At 34.0% G+C, this 22025-nt stretch overlaps 1 protein-coding gene and 1 long non-coding RNA gene across 2 annotated transcripts; both read right to left on the reverse strand.

The window, feature by feature from the left end:
* Window positions 1-6136: 6136 nt before the first annotated feature.
* LOC112421402 (uncharacterized) lies at window positions 6137-11577 on the reverse strand. The gene is made up of 3 exons (XR_003011722.2): window positions 7493-11577; window positions 7176-7296; window positions 6137-7040 (listed from the first exon to the last, which is right to left on the reverse strand). It is a non-coding gene; the product is annotated as an uncharacterized lncRNA (long non-coding RNA).
* Window positions 11578-12539: 962 nt separating this feature from the next.
* LOC25484093 (protein SLOW GREEN 1, chloroplastic) lies at window positions 12540-13607 on the reverse strand. Its single transcript, XM_013612848.2, has one exon. The coding sequence runs from the start codon at window positions 13605-13607 to the stop codon at window positions 12540-12542; it is 1068 nt and encodes a 355-aa protein (XP_013468302.1).
* Between the last annotated feature and the right edge of the window lie 8418 nt (window positions 13608-22025).

Genomic DNA, 22025 nt, shown 5'->3' on the forward strand with positions numbered 1-22025 from the left:
CCCAATAATTATCCTGCACTGATACCTACCCCAATACTTCCCAATTAATATTAACTAAAATAACTTAACTATTGAGTATAATGCTTCTTTTTTGGATCAATATAGTATAGTACTAACAATGTTTCTTTTGGATATAGTATATCACTTATGATGCTCTTTTTTGGATATATTGTGTATGTAATTGACTAATCATCACTCTCTTAATCGTCGATATTATTTATATTTATGTTGATGTGCTACGAGCCTATGGCTGGTTTCTTTTGTTTGCTAATATATTTGCATATTAAAAAAATGGTTATAATTATATTCTACATTTAATTATATGATTTTTTTTATTAACGTATATCAGCCGTATCGTATCTTAATTTTTGAAATTTTCCTGTATCGACGTATCGGTGCAATATCGTATCCATATTATATCTCGTATCCGGGCTTCACAGACCATATATTTGGTTAACTGAAATTTTACAAAGGTGGTACGAAATATTGTACACATTAAAGGTGTCTATCAATATTTATTCATTAGATATAAAATCATATAGATGAAGAGACCACTCAATTAATCAAGACAAACGCGTTTAATTGTGATTATAACTCAAAATTCTTGGCTCCAAATCTAGAACACAGTGTATTATGGAAATGTTGATTAAGGTACGTACTAATCAACAAATATGCTAGTACCAAAACAAATCAAACAAGGAGGCCGAAAATGATACGTTGAGTTCATCCAATAGTTTAGCTTGAATACTATACGCAACACAGAGAAGAAAAAAAATGTGTTTAACTTTAGAAATAAGTGGATCCAAAGCTATCATCCTATTACAAAACATTTTTGTTTCTCTTTCAAAAAAAAAAAACATTTTTGTTTCTCTAGTATCACACATTTATTGCAATTTCGGTTTCAACTTAGATTTTTTACCCCAAAGTCATTATTTATTGTCTCAATTTTGATTATAAAAAAATACACATTTACCACTTTCAAAAAACTAAAAATTATCATATTTTGGATCAAAATATTGGTTCTGGTTGGAGTCAAAATTGCATCGATTATGATACTTGAGTGTAGGGATGTCAAGGGGTATCCATTGGTACAAATAATAAGATATTTGTCCTCGCTCCGTTGAATAAGTATGATATCGTTGCCAGCCTCGTATCCTTAGAGTTGTCAAAACCGGCCGAGCCTGCAAGGCTGGCCCACAAAAGCCTGAAAAAATGTAGGATTTGAACATAAAAATCTAGGTCCGTTTAAAATCGGGCCTTTTTAGCCCGAGCCCGTCCGGGATAGCCTGCTAGGCCGCGGGTAGCCCATTTATTTATATAATATTTTTTACATTATAATTTCCTACATGTAAAGACACGACTGTGAACTTCCCGGCTTTTGGGGAGCATGTCGTTCATTGTAAGGAACTTCTCGGCTTTAAGTACAGACACGACTTTGTAAGGGATGTATTTTTTGATATATTCAGACGGGCATGAGTATCAGTGAAGAAGGAGGCGCCTGTGAACTTCCTGACTGACCCGCTAGAAAGAAGATCAACACTCAGGCCTGCGGATGTTATGGTGTACGGATAGGTAGGAGGAAAACATGCATGTGTAGACTTGACTGGGGTTTCACCACTTTGGGATTAGGTGTCGGGCCTTTTACCGTAGGACAGACAGCCCTTAAAGTTGTGTCAAGTAAGGTGGCCAAACACGAGAAAACGTGTTCTGACAATCAACATGCTTTTATACCATTTGCTTTTGACACTTTCGGTTTCCTAGCACCAGAGGTTGTTAACCTTCTACATAGAGTTCAAAAGGTCATGCACAGCAATGTCATGTCTCCTAGCAGTGGCGGAGCCCTTCATGGGCTGGGGTGGGCCACAGCCCACCCGGAAAAATTAAAAAATCAACGATTATAGGTCTAATTTGCGAGATTTTATGCAATTTTGTATCGATTTTATGTTTTGGTTGATCCAAATTCCTACAAAGTGGTGTAGTAGCCCACCCAAAAATTTAAATAATTCAATTATAGGTCTATTTTGTGAGATTTTATACAAATTTATGTCGGTTTTAGGTTTCGGTTGATCCAAATTTCCGCAAATTGGTGCAGTGATCCACCCGAAAAATTTAAATAATTCAACTATAGGTCTAATTTGTGAGACTTTAAACAATTTTTCAATAGTTAATTTTAGTGGCCCACCCTGACATTTTTTTCTGGCTCCGCCACTGTCTCCTAGGTCCATGAATGTTGCGTTTACAACAATTTGTTTTGCCATTTAAAAAGGTCTAACGGTGCAGTTTGTTATCCACTTGCCTTCTATTCAAGTGTAAATAATAATTTATATATATAAGATGCAGGGACATGTTTGTGTATATACATGTTTGTGAACAAATGGTCTTCGACACTTAACCAATGTTAAAGGGGAGAAATGATCAGTTTCAAATTGTGTTGTGTGTTTTATATATGTTCGAGCCGGAAGTTTAATTGCATTATTGAACAACATTTTTATATTTACTATTTTCTGTTATTGCATTGTGGCATTAAGATCTTTATGTTCTCCCGAGTTCTTAATTAAGGCATATATGCAAGAATGGTTTCCTTTTCTTATTCCCTCTTAAATTTTTGCCTCGATGAGTATATCAAATCACTATTATCAAATTTTGTCGATTGCTATTTTTTAGTGTAATATTTTAATTAAATCCTTTAAGTAACTGGCCCGACCCGAAAGCCCGTAGCCCGCAAAGGGTCGGGTTTGGACAAATATTTTTGAGCCAATTTATCTTTCGGGCTTTTTGGCCCGGCCCGTCAAAGCCCGGGTCTGTCATTGGCTAGCCCGACGCGAGCCGGGTATAGCCCATTTTGACAGCTCTACGTATCCTCGTGGGTATCCATTATACGGATACCCGCGAGTATTGAGGTATTCATGGGTACTCATGGATTTTTGAAATATTTGTCCCCGCCCCGTTGGATAAATATGATATCTTTGCCCGCTCCGTTTCCTCGTGGGTACCCATTGTACAGGTACCTGCGGGTATTGAGGTATTCATGGGTACTTGTGGATTTTTGAATGGCAAATTCTATGGTACACCCAGTGAATTTGGGTGTATCGATACACCAAGTCGTAAAATTAATAATAAATGAGTTGTTTTTTTGAAGAAAAATAATTATTTTCTATCATTGACAACTAAGATAATTAAATTTTATTTACCAAAAGCTTCGACGAAATAAAATTTAATTTTTAAGAATTTTTATTACTCATAACAATGAATATTGATTATTTTTTATAACAAAATGTAAATTTTTTAATTTGATCCTTATAAACAATGAAATGATGGTTTTTCTTATGAAATGATGTTTTCTAAAATATAAATATTAACAAATACCTTTTTATTTCATTAAAGTGATCGTTAATTTATAAATTTTGTGAAACAAGAGTACCGGTACACTCAAAATTGTGAGTGTACGATAGAAGTTCCCTTTTTGAATTTATTTATTTTTTCGTACAAAGAATAAATTTTTAAACATCCATTCAAAATTTCATAACTCATACATAATCTATAGAAAATTCATGATTGATAAGAGAGAGAGGTGGCTGAAGACTTATGTTTTGATAATGGTGGTGGAGGAGGAGGAGGGTTGCAATAGGAATTGAAGAAAAAATAAAGGTAGGTTTCTTGGGGAAAGAATTTGTTTTATAATGTGAATGAAACAGTGAACTTAATGAGATGAATTAAAAAAAAAATCAAAATTAATAATAAATAATAAGAATATTTTAATAATTTATTAATTTGTTATCGGGTATGGGTACCCGTGGGAATGGATACAATCAAATCTGTGTATGTATAATATAATAAAGGGTAATCAAATACATGTTTATTACACTCGTGGATACTCGTTTAGCTATCCGTCCCATGCCCATGACGGATTTTACTTGTGGGTATCTGTGGGCATGAGTATTTTTACCACCCCTACTTGGGTGACACAAATTTCTGATTTTTATTAAAAAGGGAAACTCTAAATGCAATTAAGTCTAAAATAAGAAAGACACATTTTAGCTTCTGAAAGTTGATTTCCGATCATCAAATAATAAGGATTATACAAAATCATTAAAAAAAAAAAAAAAATTCCAATCAAAAGATACGAATTTGGAAGTTTAGCTTTCCGAAGATATAAACCGTCTACCAGCTAACTTTTGGAAGGTAATTTAAGTTCCAAAAATAAGTATAATTTTCGTTCGAAAATTTAGACATGGCAACGGGGTGGATCGGGGGCGAGTTTAAGCATCCCCGTCCCCGCCCCCGCCTCCATGCACCCACCCCCACCCCCGTCCTCAAACCATATCGGGGGTAAAAATTGAACACCCAACCCCGCCTCCAATGGGGACGGGTCTCCCAGCCCTGCCCCACCCGCGAAAACTCTATTTTTTATAAAATATTTAAAAAAGACATATTTTTTCATTACAACAAAAAACAATAATTATATTAATAATTAAATATCTAATAAACTTTTTTCAAAATAGCAAAATAATTATAACAAATATGTTTCTAAAGAGTAATAATATATTAAAATAGGTTGGTGCTTATGGAAATAAGATTATAAAATATAATAAAGTAAATTTCAAAAAGCGGGTGCGGGCGGGTGTAAGCACCCCCCGCCCCCGTACTAAAAATTTAAATTTCCCCCACACCCGGTTAAATTGACTTTTCCCCGTTAAATTCGGGGCGGGGTAGCCGGGGGTGGGTTTTGTTGCAATGTCTACGAAAATTAACTTCTACATATAGGTATTTTGATTAAAAAAAAAGTGACAAATTAGGTAACTATTAGAAGTAAAAGTGAGAGGTGCAAATAAGAATAGTATACACCCTCGATTGATTTTTTAAAAGAATGATACTAGCTACCTCCATAGCAAAAACGAAAAGAAAGTTGCTAAATAGACCCTTCCCTTTCGCTCCCGCTCTGCTGTTTTTTTGTGTAAAGTATGATCGAGTCGTAACTTCCAATCGACTTTTTTTCAATCAAATGAACAATTTTGAGATGTCTATTGAGTAACCATCAAACAAAAAGCTATCACAATTGGCATTATTTAAAAAGAATGCAGCTGCCTGTAGACAAACCAGACCAAAAACGAATTAGTGCAATGGCTTGTGCTCAGAGTAAAATTCTCAACGAGTATTTGCTGCTTCTAAAAAACGCATGTCTAGGGACTTGGTTGACGCAGATCTAAACAAACAAACTTGACCGGGTTTACACTTGGATGTGTTCCGTAAGTACATCCCAAACTATATCATCTGCAAAATGCATACATCTAGGTGCTAACTCTTGCATGTGTTCCGTAAGTACATCCCAAACTATATCATCTGCAAAATGCATACATCTAGGTGCTAACTCTTGATGCAATCCTATTGTTATGGGAAAATCTTCGGTAGCCCCATCATGCGTCCTCACACTAGTCGAAACTTCCCCATGCATATCATTGATAGCTCTAATATAGGCAATCCTAACCCCTCTCTTCTCTAGGCCTTTCCACAAAACCTCTCTCGGCACTCTATCATACGCCTTCTCCAAATCAATAAAAACTAAGTGCAAGTCTTTTTTATCCGTCTGATATCGCTCCATCACACGTCGAAGTAAGTAAATTGCTTCCATAGTCGACCTCCTAGGCATAAAACCAAATTAGTTATCCGTAACTCGAGTCTCTTTTCTTAGTTTTCGTTCAATCATCCTTTCGCATAACTTGATTGTACGACTCATTAGTTTAATTCCCCTATATAATTCACGCAATTTCGTATATCCTTCTTGTTCTTATAGATTGAAATTAAAGTGCTTCTTCTCCACTCGTCTGGCATTTTCTTTATTCACATAATCTCGTTAAAAAGTTTGGTGAACCACACAATTCCTCTAAATTACGTTAAAAAAAGTAATACAAATTTGATCAAATTATGTTTTGGCCTCATTTTGTATATCTAAATTTGTTACCTGCATATTATTGGCCAGTGTGAAATTTATATCTTTTCTAACATAACACTATTGCCTAGTATTTGTGTTCTGATAGTATCCCATTGATGATTGAAAATTTTGAAATTTGAATAGACACCTAATAATTGATAATTGAAACACGTCACAATGATAATTGATAAGCTTCCAATTCTTGCTTCATACAGTAGATTAAAAGGTTACAAACTTACATCAAATATTAGAAAGACTGTATCAAACTGTTCTTAAGTACAGTTGAGGATAATAATAGGGAGGGCACATTGCCAAAAATACTATAGCTTTTTAAATTTTCAGTTTCTGTCGTTCATATATCTCCAAAAGAACAAAAGTTCCAAGTGTGACGACCTTTTGCTATCCAGCAAGGGGACAAAAGTGCTGATATTTTGATTGCTCAAACTCAAAGCCAAAAAGGGGTAGAAAACAAAATATTATGATTGCTCGATATGTATGTTTGATTTCCTCTACTAAGCTACGCTACACCTACCCCATCCATTCAGTGTACTGTGTATTTGATTAGATATACAATCATATAGATGAGAGACCTCACTCAAGTAATAATGACAAATGCGTTTAATTATGATTACAACTCAAAATTCTTGGCTCCAAATCTCCAACACAGTATATTATGGAATTGTTGTTGATTAATATGCTAGTACCAAGTTAAATCAAACAAGGAGGCTGAGAATGATGCGTTGAATTCATCCAAGAGTTTAGCCTGAATACTATAATATCCTTAAATGCCTTCTAGATTTGTTCAGGATTGGTATCACGCTTTTATGGTTTTTGTTCGATTTTGTCTTGGATTATGGAGATCAATTTGTTGGTCATCGACGGAGTGGGTGCAACAACAGATAGGTCCTTGAGTCAAACATCCTTTGCTTGAGGATGAACTGAGTGAACTGCATTGTGGGAGCACACATAAAGATAAGAGTATTTTAATCTTGACCGTTCATGTCAACAGTTGTAAAATGATTGGCGCACGGTGAACGATATGCTAGGCTCGCTCACGCTAGCCTGAGCCACGCTTTTGTCATAAGTCCAAGTAAGAACTTCCGCATACGCCCTGAATTGAAAAAGAGAAGACGGCCTCCAATGAGTTATATAACTTATAAGACAACCCTTGATATAATTTAACACTTAGCCAAAGAAAAACAATAACACAAGACATGCCATCATTAGTGATGTACTTGTCTGTTACCTCCTTTGTCTGTACTTTTGTTTTGGTCGAATCTTTAGTTTGTACTTTGGTTAACTTGAAACGAAGCTCTATTGAGTTCAATAGAAGTTCAAAACAGGATTGTACACTTCAATGGATACTCCTATTCAAATAAATAAATAAAAAAAATTAGTGTGCTCATGCATATAGGACATGAACATGTCTGATATCAGGACAATGGCCAATATGCAGCATTGGGTAGTTTAGATATATGTAACAATCCACAAGATAGGAAAGTAAATATCCATCATTCAAAGTTAAGATAGAAAAGGCATCGTTAGAGTGCTATGTGGCTATACCATAGCAGAATTTGAACAAATCACTGCTGTTCCGCGATACACTATCTAGAGAGAATGTTGTCAAACAGAGGCTCTATAACACTGTTGCAAAGTGGAATTTGAATGGCTCTATAACACTGTTGCAGAGCGGAATTTGAATGAACTGCTGTTTTTTGCAATCCACAATTAACAACATTATACCAAACATTAATTAGCATAATTGGATGCCATGGTAAATGGGAATCTAATAAAATTTCTATAGCAACACCAACACGCCACCAGATTATCGCAAAACAAATTCAATTTTCAATGTAAATCCTAGGGACTGTGACTCACTGCAGTCAGTAAAATGACACAGTCACACATTCAAACAAAACATAACCATCTGATCAAATAAACGGTGCAGATTCATCTTCTCTACTTTTTCCACTTTAAGCATAACCCATGATAGTAGAAAGGGAAAACTCACGCCGCCATCAAAACGCATCTTCAGGGTTGTGAAAATTTGAATTGTTCTCAAAGTTCTCCCCTTTTCCTTGTGCACGATGCCTTTCTCATCATCTTAATAAACCTCTTAAACATGATTCATTAGTAGACCGACATTAGGGACGCATCAAACATTGCAACTATGTCGGAGGTCATATAATCCACCACCGCCAACAACCGTGCCACTGTGATGGGCTGATTCAGATTGTTAATTTATTGGTCATGCAATGAGTTTGGAAGGTTAATAGTTTCATGAATTGTGTGGTGGTTGAGACAACCTGTCATGGTGCTCAGACCAGATGTGTCCATATACGAGGATGACGCATGGGGGAAACTCACGGGTGTTAGCCTTCCAATCCCCGTCCACCCTCCATGAAATTAACAAATTGTCACCTTGAAATTAACAAATTGGAACAGAACGCAAGAACAACAGAAATGAAATGAATTAGAATTTTGGAACTTTCGATTGAAATTGATAAATTGGCGTGATTGAATGGAATTCAATTTTTACTATCCTGCACGTTTGGCCATACAGTGGAAAATCATAGAAGTGTGAATCTGAACCATAGAAAAAAACCGGTTGGCTGTGTTTTAATTGACAGTGTGACTGTGTTATTTATATAACTGCAGAGAATCACGTTCCAAATCCTAGCCACTTTCCATGGGGTTTGCTGTATGTCACTCTCCAACAAGACCACCCATAGTGTACTATAATTTTTTTTTTTTGTTTTTAAAAGGCTAAATCTATTGAAAATCCTTGTTCAAGACGAACAGAGATAAGTGAAACAAGAGTTACAAAGCAACAGTGCCGTATATAGGCGGAACACCCAAAAAAAGTGATACGAACAAAGCAAAGTTCGTGTACAAAACCACAAAATAAAAGCCATATTAATGACACCCAAACAATTACACAAAACAACCAAACCAAATCGCACAAACTCTCGTGAAGATTAACAATTGCCCCAACCCCCAACCTCAAACACTAAAAGACCACTAAAATATGTCCACACCCGCAAGCCACTACATCCATATGATCTCCAAACAACAATCAAACAAAACCCATAACTAGAATCCATTGAGCAACAACAATATCAGCCCCTACCACAACCTTCCACCACATCTGCACCTCATCCGACACAAGCCAATAAAAAACCAACTTTCAAATTCCAACACGAGACCTCCCCACAACAGCCCCAAAACCAAACAAAAGCGTCAGTGCCATACGCCAACACCCCTGCCATTGCCGAAACCCAAAACAGAGAGACAAAGCCGAAACCACTTTCTAAGGAGAAGTTTTCCATTTTTCGAAAAAAAAGAAGTTTTCCATATAGAGCAGCATTATGATTATCCTATTCCAATATTACATTATTACTGTTGTGACCTATGGAATGTAAATGTATTCACACTTGTATATTATATATACCTCCCAAAAGATAGGAAGAAGATTCATTGTATAATGAAATGTATTCGCACTTGTATATACCTCCCAAAAGAAAGGAAGAAGATTCATTGTATAGACGGACGCATAGCTGGTGTTTACAATGGAAATACTTACATGATGCCCTGAAATTAGACTAATGGACCAATTCTATTTTACCAACATAAAATACACTGTTCTAAAAACCTAGCCGGACCTCAATTTAAAGGGTCCATTGGTGGACCTCAATAAGTTACCTGGTATAGTGGGTCACCATTATAAAGGGTATCAATCTTGTGGGACCAATTAGCATTCAGTTTATATTTGCAGTTATTTAAAACATGTACTCTCTCCCGTGGTAAAACTCCTCTAGAACCACTGCAATGTTGACCTATATTTGAACACAATCTATTCCTTTCAAACCCATCATCTAGCTACATAAATGGCTATTTTCAAGTCACAAATGGATCTGAACAATTTAAAAACTATAAACAAAGCTTTTTCCTCATTTCAAGCAATATTCTTATGTTTTCTCTATAATCAACAACAGTCATGACTCATGACAATCTCAAATAAGAGAAACATAAATCATTTAGATTAAATGCCCAACATATCTCTTTCCTAAAAAGAGTAATCTCATACGGTCATACTTGTGTTGGTAATTAACTATTGTGGAAGTTCAAAGGTTAGATTTTCCAAAAGAGGAAAGAAAGATCGAAGCTTTAATTTTCATTTCACTGGTACAAGAACTGCAAATGGTAGTAAGGTAAAACTATTATCCGGAAATTTTTTAACGATCCACAGCTGGTAAAGAGAGGGAGGTTTAAGGGTTCGTTGCTTTCTCACTTAGCAATAAAAACTATGAAAGAAACCAAATCCTTAACACCATTTCAACTGCACAATGAGAAAGAGAGAGTGCCCCTATATTTGAGTTTTTATGGAGGAGTTTAATAGAGAGGGAAATTTATAACAAAATGCTATCCGGTCCCACAAGATTGATACCCATATAGTAGCGACCGGCTATTGCAAGTAGCCGTAGGCCCACTAAAGGTTCCTTTAAATTAAGGTTCACATTAGACGCTCCCCACTAACCATATGAACCAAATAACTAATGGTTTTAACTCTGCATAAGCTCTGTCTAAGCTGTTATTATAAGTTATAAGCTAGGTAGTCAATAGTGCGCTATAGCGGTGAAGCGGAGCGATCGTGGGCCACACCAGGAATGACTACAGCAGTTCGCAATAGAGGCCCCCCAAGTGCTATAGCGGCATGGTGGGCAGCGGGTTCTGATCTGCCATTTTGTTTTAAACACAAAAACCCTAAATTTTAATTCATTTCGAGGACAATTTGGGGATTCCGGATTAACCCTGACCGTTTTCCCTTTCCTCACACTTCAGCCAACTGTTCCATTGCACAAAACTTGAAAACCCTGACAATATTTCATCACAAAAACTCTTCTCCGTAACTCTTCAGCCATCGTAGCTGCCCATCAAACCGCCGCCGTTGCCGATTAACCCTAACCCTTTCATCTTCCTCTATTCAGGTTTTTCTCTTTTCTCTTCCTCTGTTAAGTTTCATGGCTTTGTTTTGTTCCATCTCGCATTCTTTCTATGTCCTATCATCTCTCATCTGTTTTCTCTTCCTCTGTTTTCCATGTTTTCTTTTTCTTTCTTCGTTCTGAATCTGTTCTATTTTTCCTTTCTATGTTTTCTCTTCCGTTTTTTGAATAGCAAACGAGGATATATATAAAAAAATTAAAAAATAAATATTTTTCTTTCTATCTTCTGAATCTCTTCCTGTGTTAAGTTTGTCTTTCTAAGATTTCTTTTTCTTTCTTTGTTCTGACTCTCTGTTCTCTTTTTCTTGCCTCATTTTTTTTCTGCTCTCTGTTTTACGTGTTCAATGAATGACAAAAACCAGAAAACAACTTATGGTGAAGCTCGTAAGCTATTTGTATAGGCTCTTCCAAATACTTACATAAGCCTTTATGTCATAAGATAGATCCAAATAAACCCTTCCAAACGCACTCTACATTGAAAAGAAGGTGGCAGCCTCCAATGAATTATAAGACAACCGTAATATAGTTTAAAACTTAGTAAAAAATAATTGAAATGGGACACGCCATTATCAGTGATGTATGTACTCACTCGTACATAACCTGTACATAACGGGTAGCACTTGGATGACATAGAGTTGGGTGACATTGGTGACACTGACCAATCACAATGTCACAATGCTTGTGAAAGAGAGAGAAACACAAGCATTGTGGCATTGTGATTGGCCAATGTCACCAATGTCACCCAACTCTATGTCACCCAAGTATTTTCCGTACATGACCTGCCTGGCTTAGTTTTCATTTTGGTTGGACCGAATTTAAATCCTATGGAGTTACATAAAAAAGAAGACATCAAAACAGGAAACGGTGCCCTTCGATATACACCCTTATGAAAAGGCAACAATACATAGGTTCTAAGGTTCATATCCATCATTTGGAGTTGAGACAATAGAGTACCAAGCATAATTGGATGCCATAGTAAATGGAACTCCAATTAAATATCTCAAACACCGCCAAAGATTTTATTCCAAAACAAATTTAATTTTCAATGTAAATCCTAGTTACTTCCTATGGGGTTATGCTTCCCCGGTAAGTCATTCTCCAACAAAACCACCCACAACGTACCACTATACTGAATAATGAATTCATTTTTCAAAGGCATAACCATTTTCAAAATCCATATTCTTTCTCAGGAAAAGTTCTCTATTTATGACTATCCTATTCCCATATCAATGTTGTGGGTGATGGAATGTATATTCACACTCGTAAAGGAAGTAGATATATCACACAGAAGGAAACATAACAGGTGTTACTGTGAAAATACATACATGAAGCCCCAGAATTAGACTAATGCACCAATTCTATTTTACAACATTAAAAAAAATGTTCCAAAAACCTCACTATCGATATTCCATATCCACCATAATATTCAAACTATCACCAGAAGTAAAATACATGACCTAAAATTGTACCATTCACCTAAATTACAACCCAAATCATTTAACAAAACTAAAGCAAGGCATAGTAACACTAACATACCTTTAGCAAGGAAAAACAAAACAAGATAAGCAACAAAACCTCTCTATAGAAACAGCACATGCTTGTGATTCTCAAATCTTTGCTTCTTCTATTCCTCCCATTTCTAGCTTCTTTGACAAAACCTTGGTGTTATCCTCAAAATACTTTTTATAAGGATGATTCTCCGGAACAATTCTTCTAAACTCCTCAAACTGTTTCTGAGCTTCATCATTCTTCCGAAGCAAACTATACACAACACTCTGACACAAATAAGGTCTAAAATCACTCGGTTCTTCCTTCACAATTTCCTCATACACCTTCAATGCACCCGAATAATCCTCTTCCATCACCTTCACCTGCGCAATCAAAAGCTTAAATTCTCTAGCTTCTGACTCCATTTTTTTCTCCTCAAAAAACTTCACTACCTCATCAACCCTATTCAAAAATCCCTCCATTGGCTCCTTTAACTCCGAATTCGCCATCAAAAGACCGCGATAAGCTTCCGAATTAAACGGATCTTGCTGCAGAGTAAATTCAAATCCTTTCTTAGCTAATTCATGTTCACCGTTATGACTATGCAAATGTGATTTTAGTAGCAACAAATCAAATTCCTCCGGTTCAAGTTCCATTAATCGTTCCACAGCGCGAATAGCTTCGCTTAGTTTGCGTGCTTTCACGTTTTCCTCAATCAAAGACCGAAGTGCATTTGCATCGTTGGAATTTTCAATCAATTTGTCATCAATTGTAGTGTTGTTTTCTTTATTGGGTCGATTTTCCGTTGCGGTGGTGGTGGTCGTGGTAGCAGTGGAGGATTGTGCTGGTGGTGGTGATGGGAGTGGTGACCTGGCGGTGGCGGGGTTTTGTTGAAAACGGAATAAGAAGAGAGCGAGAAGTGCTACTGCGACGTAAGCAGGTTCAAAGAGAGGTGAGGTAAAGGGGTTAAGGGTTTTGAGAATTTGGGAGAAAGTGTTTTGGGGTTTTTGAAAAGGGTTGTTGTTGTTATTTGGAGAGGATGATGCTTTGATGGAGGGTAGTAATAAGGGGGGTGAAGAAGAAAATGAGTGATAAGGTAGAGAGGGGGAGGAGAGTTTAGGGAATGAAGAGTGGCGGTGAGTGAGAGAGAGGTGGTGATAGAGATGGGTTTTTGGTAGAGAATTCATTTTGGCTAAGGTTTGAACAAGATGATATGGTATTCAATCCTAGCTAAAACCCCCCAAACCCTTTACGTTTCACTATATGTGGCCTCTAACGGTGTCGTTTTCACATTGCTTTCATAGTTTTTTGCCATGAAATCTTTGATATAATCTCTCGCAAAATTCCTCTTTCATCAGAACAAACTAATGAAATCTGAATTTTTAGATTTTTTTCTTACAAAGATTTGGTTATTTTTAACGATATTTTATATGTAAAAAGGATGATATTGTTAGTATTTAGAACATAAATAATCAAAATTAAAAAAACAAGTATTATGAATGGCTGCATCTATTTTAGTTAGTATAAATAAATATTTGGCTAAAGTGTACTTTTCACCCTTTAAGTTTCAAAAAGTTGTAATTTTGGCCCCCTATTTAAAAAATTACTATTTTGGCCTCTTTCGTCTCAAAATTGCTGAGAAGACGCAACGTGTCTCAAAAAATGGGCCATAATCGCAACTTTATGAGAAGATAAGGGGTCAAAAGATCATATTTCCCTTATGTTAGGGGTCAAAAGAGCATATTTCTCTAAACATAAGGGGTCACTTTTGTCATTTTTTTCATGGGGACCAAAATCGTAACTTTTTAAAATTTAAGAGGTGAAAAGTGCACTTTATCCAAAATCAAAGTATAATCAAAAGTTTGCAAAAGTTGTAATTTTTGTCCCCTTTTAAAAAAATGGAAAAAGTGACCTTCATGTCTACCCCTTTTGCAAAACGTCGATTTTGACTTTGTCAATCCTACGTGTCATGTCAACTGTGTATTTTTTTAATTAAAAAAAGAAAAAGCCACACGTGTATTTATAGAATTAAAAAAATAAAAAAGGAAAGAAAAAAGGATAAGCACGCGAGGTTGTCTATTTTCCTTCTTTTCCTCACTCTTCTTCCTTCATTTTCCTTCTTTCCTAACCCACTGCCCCCTTTTCCGGCCACCCACCATAGTGCTTCTGACCACCATTTATCAAACAAAATACATAATATTTATCATCTCTTCCTTCTATATATCATTATTAAATTTACTTTTTATTGAAGATATTTTCTGAGTTTTCAAACGCTATCTTTATTGTCAGATTCCGTCCACCACAAATTGTTCTTCGACAAATTACCACCATAAAAATACTCTTTTTCGTATTCCCTACAAAATCCATCAAGAAAAATCATGTTTCAATGAGCTTTTTCTGGCGACCACCGCACCTGAAAACATCAGCATCATGCCGGAAATTTTTGTTTAACGTTAGCAGCAGCCATAACGCGTGTTTGAGCATAAATCAGAAACTATGCTTCTGTTTTCTTAATCTGTCAAACGGATCTATTAAACACGTTTCAGATATGTGGCTCCTTATGTTGTGTTGTTTCTGTGTATTTTCTATAAAAAAAAAATTGTATTTTTGTGTTGTGTTAGAGAGAAGAAGAGTGAAGGAATTATGGTTGTTATGTGTGATGATGATCGAGAAGATGAAGAGGAAATTTGAGTTTTTTTATATTATGGAATATAAAATAGTTGAGATGTGAGTAGGATGTAGAAGAAGGAAAAGTGAGTTTTGATGTGATTTTGGGTTTATGAAAGAGCAAGAACAAAGGTGGCCATTTGTTCTTTGAAGCTCACGTGCCATACTATCTTTTTGGTGATTTTTTTGTTTTTGTTATTAGCTAATTATACACGTGGGATTAAAAAAAATACACAGGTGACGTGCCATATATGGTTGACTGAGTCAAAATTGACGTTTTGCAAAAGGGGGTATATATGGGGGGTCACTTTTGCCTTTTTTTTAATAGGGGGCCAAAATTGCAACTTTTTCAAACTTAGAGGGTAAAAAGTGTGTTTAAGCATAAATATTATCTCTCTAAAAAATATTAATCTACACTTTAATCTATTTTAATATAAATATATATATATTTTTAAGTAAAGAAAAGAAAATATATAAAATAAAAAGGTAATACAAAAAGTTGGGAAACATAAACCTGATCTAGCAACCGCAAAATCAACCCTAATAGGGTAATACAACAAAGATAACATAAGTGGTATAAAAACACAACCGGACAAAAGTCCACTAAAAGGAACCAAAAGTTAGGCGGGCGAATACATGCATGACAATTCAGCGTATCCAACGCATGACATAAAACCAAATTGCAAAAGAAACAGCTTGTAAGAGTCAGGAAGCTTTACATCGGACCAAAGAAGAGCTCGAACTCATCTCTTGAGAAATGACAGATGAATCGGACCGCTACTACGACAACAAATTCAAAGACAGGCAGGCAACTCTCTGCAAAAAAAAAAAAAAAAGAAGAAGCAAGCAACAAGTCTATTTCTAGCCATAAGAATATGTTGCAACTACACATCAAAAAACAAACTGCAGTGGAGTCGAAAGACGTGAACCAAAGTCGACAACAGATTTAAGAAAACCATACATGATCCCTTTGGTGCAGTGGCAACAACCATATCGCCTTGAAATTGCAAATCTCAACAGATCCGGAAAGAATCCGAACTCAAAGGCAAGAAACCACCACATACCAAAGGATATTTGTCAAACTGTGTGACGTTGTTTGATTTCACGTCTTATTATGGTGTTTCTTTGATTCATATTGAAAGATCATATTCAGTTAATCACTCTATCAATTTGAATTAATAATTATCGTCTTGTTTTTGTTAAAAAAAACTATTTACTCATAAAATAAATGGATATACGTTCAATATATAACATACATTCTTTGTTTCTCCTACCTTAGTACTAGTCAATAAATATTTTTAAAATCACTAAAATGCCCCTGCATTAAATGTAAGATTTTAAAAAAAACTAGTTACAAACCCGTGCTTCGCACGGATTGAATAACGTATTTTTTAAAAATTTAGTTCCGAATGAGAAATCTTATAAATTATGGAAAATTGTTGTCCTTTATCAATGTGAAAATCAAAACTGCGTAAACTAAAATTTTACAACACAGAGCCTAAAACACTACATAAAAAATAATATAACAACTATTGTAATCTCTTATTCCTTAAAGTTAACCCGAACGCAAAATTTTGCCCTAGATTTAACCTAACTTCTTTGCTTAATTTTACAGTATTAACCCTATTTAATTTAATCAAAATGTTAACGTTAATTGTTAGGGAAATCAAAATAAACAAATCGCTCCTAATTTATCTCCTTAATTTTATTAAAAAAAATTATATTAACCCTAGATTTAATTTATGCAAAATATTATCTCTTATTTTTAAATGTTAACCCGTGACGCAATATTTAACCCTAGATTTAACCTAATTTTTTCATGTGACTTTACTATATTAACCCTAGATTAGGGATGGCAATGGGTACCCAATGGATAGGGTACTATAGTATCCATCCCCATACCCTCATTTGTAAAAAATGTCCGTACCCGAGCCCGTACCCTCGTGGGCAACAACTTTAATGCCCTTTCCCATACCCTATGGGCACTTAAGTGCTCATACCCCCACCCATTACCCGCACTTTCTCTATGAAAAGACAATAAAAAATATCACAATTGAAATAAAACTATGATCCAAAATTATTTAAATCAACTAATAAAATAATACGAATTGTAGTATTTAGCCAAATAAAAAAACATCCAAAATATCCCTCAAAAATTAAAATAAAAACATTCAAATAATCGTAGTATTTAGGTTTAAACTTAAATAGCTTAGATTTTAGGTTTAGGTTTAGACTTAAATAGTTAAATAAATTAAATAATTGTACACCAAAAATAAATAAAGTATTTATTATATTATATAAATATGTACATGCGGGTTGCAGGGCTGGGTAGTATAGTACCCTTACCCGTGTCCATACCCATTAAAATTTGCGGGTAATTACCCTACCCGTGCCCATATCCATGAAAGCGGGGTTTTACCCTACCCATTGTGGGTATTTTTTGCGGGTATCCATCGAGTCTGGGTCCAATTGCCATCCCTACCCTAGATTTAATTTATGCAAAATGTCATCTCTTATTTCTAAATGTTAATCCTTGATGCAATATTAACCCTAGATTTAACATATTTTTTCGCGTGACTTTACTATATTAACCTTAGATTTAATTTATGCAAAATGTCATCTCTAATTTTAACCTAATTTTTCCCTCCACACTTTTGCATTTAATGTTTATCTAAAGTAAAATAAAATGATGTTCCCAATTATATGTTGTTTTTTTGGAAAGGAATAACCGTTAACCCGTCTCGCTATACTTAACCTAATCTCTTACTTATAAATGTTAATCCCTCTTGCTATACTTAACCTATTTTATTTCTTAAAGTTAACCCGAACTCAAAATTTTGTCCTAGATTTAACCTAACTTCTTTGCTTAATTTTACTGTATTAACCCTATTTAATTAATCCTGTTTAATTTAAATAAAATGTTAACGTTAATTGTTAGGGAAATTAAAATAAACAAATCGCTCCTAATTTTTCTCTTTAAATTTACTAAACAAATTATATTAACCTTAGATTTAATTTATGCAAAATGACATCTCTTATTTCTAAATGTTAACCCGAGACGCAATATTAACCCTAGATTTAACCTAATTTTTTCGTGTGACTTTACTACATTAACCCTAGATTTAATTTATGCAAAATGTCATCTCTTATTTCTAATTGTTAACCTGTGACGCAATATTAACCCTAGATTTAACGTATTTTTTCGCGTGACTTTACTATATTAACCCTAGATTTAATTTATGCAAAATGTCAGCTCTAATTTTAACCTAATTTTTCCCTCCAGACTTTTACATTTAATGTTTATCTAAGGTAAAATAATAACCTTAGATAATCACGGCATAAAAAAAATCCTTCGAAAGAAAAGATGTTAAAACAACGGAACATTGTGATTCATCATAAAATATGTATGAGCTGATTTAGAGATCATATAATCAGTTTATGAGATTAGGAATTGACATAATTTTTAGGATGAAAACAATTGAAACTAATGAGAGTGATTGTTTTGCGCTTTCCTTTTAGAATTGTTCTTGACACCTCGTTTGGGAAATGCTAAACAGGGAAATAACAACAATATTAGTCTAATGCATATTAACATGGATAATGCGAATATAGTTACATATAATTTGTAAAATAAAGGTAGCATAACTGATTTTAAGCTAAAGAAAATGTATCATGACTTCTAATTTATCTTCCTAAAAAGGCTAGATAAATGCATTCATGTGCATTATATGAACCCCGTTGACCAATTAACATTGTTGAAACAAATGGAAATTAAGCATCGCTCCCGCATGTGCATCTATAGCTAGCACCATTTGACAATGATGTCTTCGAACATTTGGTGAAACTCTCGTAATATTATCCAAATTGATTAAGATTGAATTTAGTTGCTTTCCAAATGGTGATGCAATATGTATCCTAACACAAATATGCACATGAAATAAAGAATAATGCAATATGTATTTTTAATTTGTGCGTAAAAAATTCAAAGAATGTTTGTACATAAAAAAAAAGCAGACCTTGACTAAGTTTATAAATTCAACAATTGGCCTTACTTGAGACAGATTGAAAAAATCGTTGTATGAAGTACATTGAGAAGAAGTCGAACTCTGACTTAAGTTCTGACTGATGCTTTGACTCTAAGCTTGAGAAGTGTTAAGGTCACGACAACAATTCAAGAAACATGGTAAAAAAAAATCAAATTAGATTGTGAAATAATAATTTACTCTAACATTGTATTGTGAAATCATAATGCAAACTTACTAAGTCTTAAACTTCTCAACAACCGGATAATGTAGGTTGATGAGCAGCCTCGAACCTGACCAATTGTTACATATATTTGGGTTGCCATTGACTACAAAATGGAAGCAAAGAACTCGAGGTAAATAGATGGTAAATGATAAAGCTACGAAATATTTTTCCCATAGTGTTACATCAACTATATTCTCACTGCATAAGGAAATACATCTTTCAGGTCATTATCAAACTTATACAAAATCCTATCATCTTATGCTGACAAATAAGAAAATAATACCTTTCAACACAATATTCGTACACAATTTCTTTTTAGTCCCAATTGGAATTATCTTGACAATCTCATGAAGAAGCCCGATGATTTCTTAAAAAAACTACTATTATAAATGCTGGAATTTATACTATATGATATTATATTTGTTGGTGTCATGGAAACATATATGTTTAGTTTTTTTGAATAAAAAAAAGATATTGAAATATAATATTAAAAAATAAAGAAAAAGTTCCAAGCGTGAGTTGAAAAGAGGTGTTTGTGAAATAAATTGTGGAGAAGTAGTTTTTTAAAGTAACATTCAACAACTTCTGGTCAAAGCTCATTCCATTCAATTTTATGCGTTCAAAAAATGTTCTTTTTTTAGTAAGTACTTAATTAATATTGTGTTTGCCCTAACTTCTCCTTAAAAATGTAGAGAAGTTTGAAAAAAGTCGGGTCAAACGATACCTTAATCTTCCACAACGGCAATGTAGAAGCAACTGAATTTGGGAGAAAAAATTGAAAAATAGTTAAAAATATAAAAATTGGAAAATAATTAAAATTTATTAAAAATATAAAAATTAGAAAATAATTAAAAAAATTGGTTAGGGGCAAAAATGGAAATTCATAGGCAATCTTAAAAAAAAAACTCAGCCAATAATTAATTTACCAAATTGCCCTTAATAGGGGCAAAATGGTAAATTCAAAGGACATTTCTTTTAATATAAGTATATAGATTAACAATACTAATATTAACTTATTTAGAAGAAGAGATGTTGACTCTACCAAAAAAAAAAAGAAGAGATATTGACTTTCAAGTCAAACATTCTAAAAAGTTAGACCTATTGACCAAAACAACAAAAACTATTTGTTTTTTTAGAAATATTTTTTGGTCCGTCAATGTTTGTATTTTTTTAGTCCTTATATATATATATATAGTTAATGCATGTTTTTTTTTTTTTTTTTTTTTTTTTTTTTTTTATCCCCGTGATTTTAGCTCAGTTGGTAGGGATATTGCATATTATATGCAGGAGCAGGGGTTCGAACCCCGGATACTCCACTTCTCCACAATTAAATTGTGTGAGCTCTAGCCACTAGACTACTTGACCAAAAAAAAAAAATGCATGTTTTTTTTTTAACAAGCCAAGTTAATGCATGCTTTTATTTTCTAAGAGCAAAACATTTTTCAAAAACAACAAAATTTCGGAGGTCTAATTAAAGTGTTTGCCTTGATACCCTGATTCTTAATTGGCCCGACCCTGACAATCGCACCCATATACATGCCTAAAAAATTAATTGATATATAATTTGAATATTTCACAAAAAAATATAATCATATCGATTCATAAAAATATATTTTGCAAATTAAACATTGAAAAGATAGCCATATTCCCTGAAAATATAAAAGTGTACTTCAATTTTTATTAATGATGTTATCATGACTCTAAAGATAAGATGATTCAGAGCATGAAGATGGTATTATTCTTGACCTTATAATTTTAGTTGATTTGTGACAAAGACTGACTAAAGGAACTTAGAGGACTACTCTTTGGTGGTGTCCTTGGTGGCTCAGAAATCTGATTCCCTTCACTATCGTAATAAATTGCACCTGAAAATACCAATGGTTGACATCTCTCCCCCATCAATATGGTCTTCTTCCACAAGCATTCGTCATCCTCTTGCTTTTTCATTTTGAAAAGTTGGGAATGGATTGCCTTGTAGATTTTTTTGATGACATTCTTTGAATTAGTTGGTAACTCCTCTCGCTGCTTTCTTTTGAAGCAAATGGTACATGAGGTAATTTCCTTGTTGGTCGTAAAATTAATATTCTTTGAGGTATTGGTATGTGATGGCATTGGAGAAACTATTTGATTAGGTTCATGATTTGTACAGAGACAAATGATGTTGTTGGAAAGTGTTGTTGTGTAAGGATGGTCTCCGAATTGACTCAAACCATCCATCATGTAGTATGATTATGAATGTGTTTAAGAGGAATTCTAATATGGTCACAAGACTAAATAAATAATGTTTTTTTTTTTTTGTTACAAAAATGAAATTGATAAAAATATGATTGAATGTCTTGAGGACAATTTCTTTATGCGTGTGTCCAAACACTATTTATTTAGTCTTGTGATCATAGAAGAATACTTCTAAGTTTATATGTTGGGAGTTGGTCAAAGGAGAGTAAAGAATCACGAGTACTTATGATTAAAAATATAAATGTATTGACTTAAAAACAATGAATGTTGACTGAGGACCATTGTTTGAAGGAAAATTTTAGAAGAATTAATTAATTAAAATTAAAAATAAAAATAAAACATGATACTTTTGTAGGGCCTGAAAACTTTTTAACTTAAAAAATATATAAATTAGTTTATACGACCCCTTCTAGATAAAATAATAAATAATAGTATAGTAATAAACAATATTTTTT

This window comes from Medicago truncatula, chromosome 1 (genome assembly GCF_003473485.1).
Source record: "Medicago truncatula cultivar Jemalong A17 chromosome 1, MtrunA17r5.0-ANR, whole genome shotgun sequence".
Classification (NCBI taxonomy): Eukaryota; Viridiplantae; Streptophyta; class Magnoliopsida; order Fabales; family Fabaceae; genus Medicago; species Medicago truncatula.

Excerpts from the sequence above, each read along its gene's own strand:
- LOC25484093 (XM_013612848.2), bottom strand. The coding sequence starts at position 13,607 with ATGAATTCTCTACCAAAAACCCATCTCTATCACCACCTCTCTCTCACT.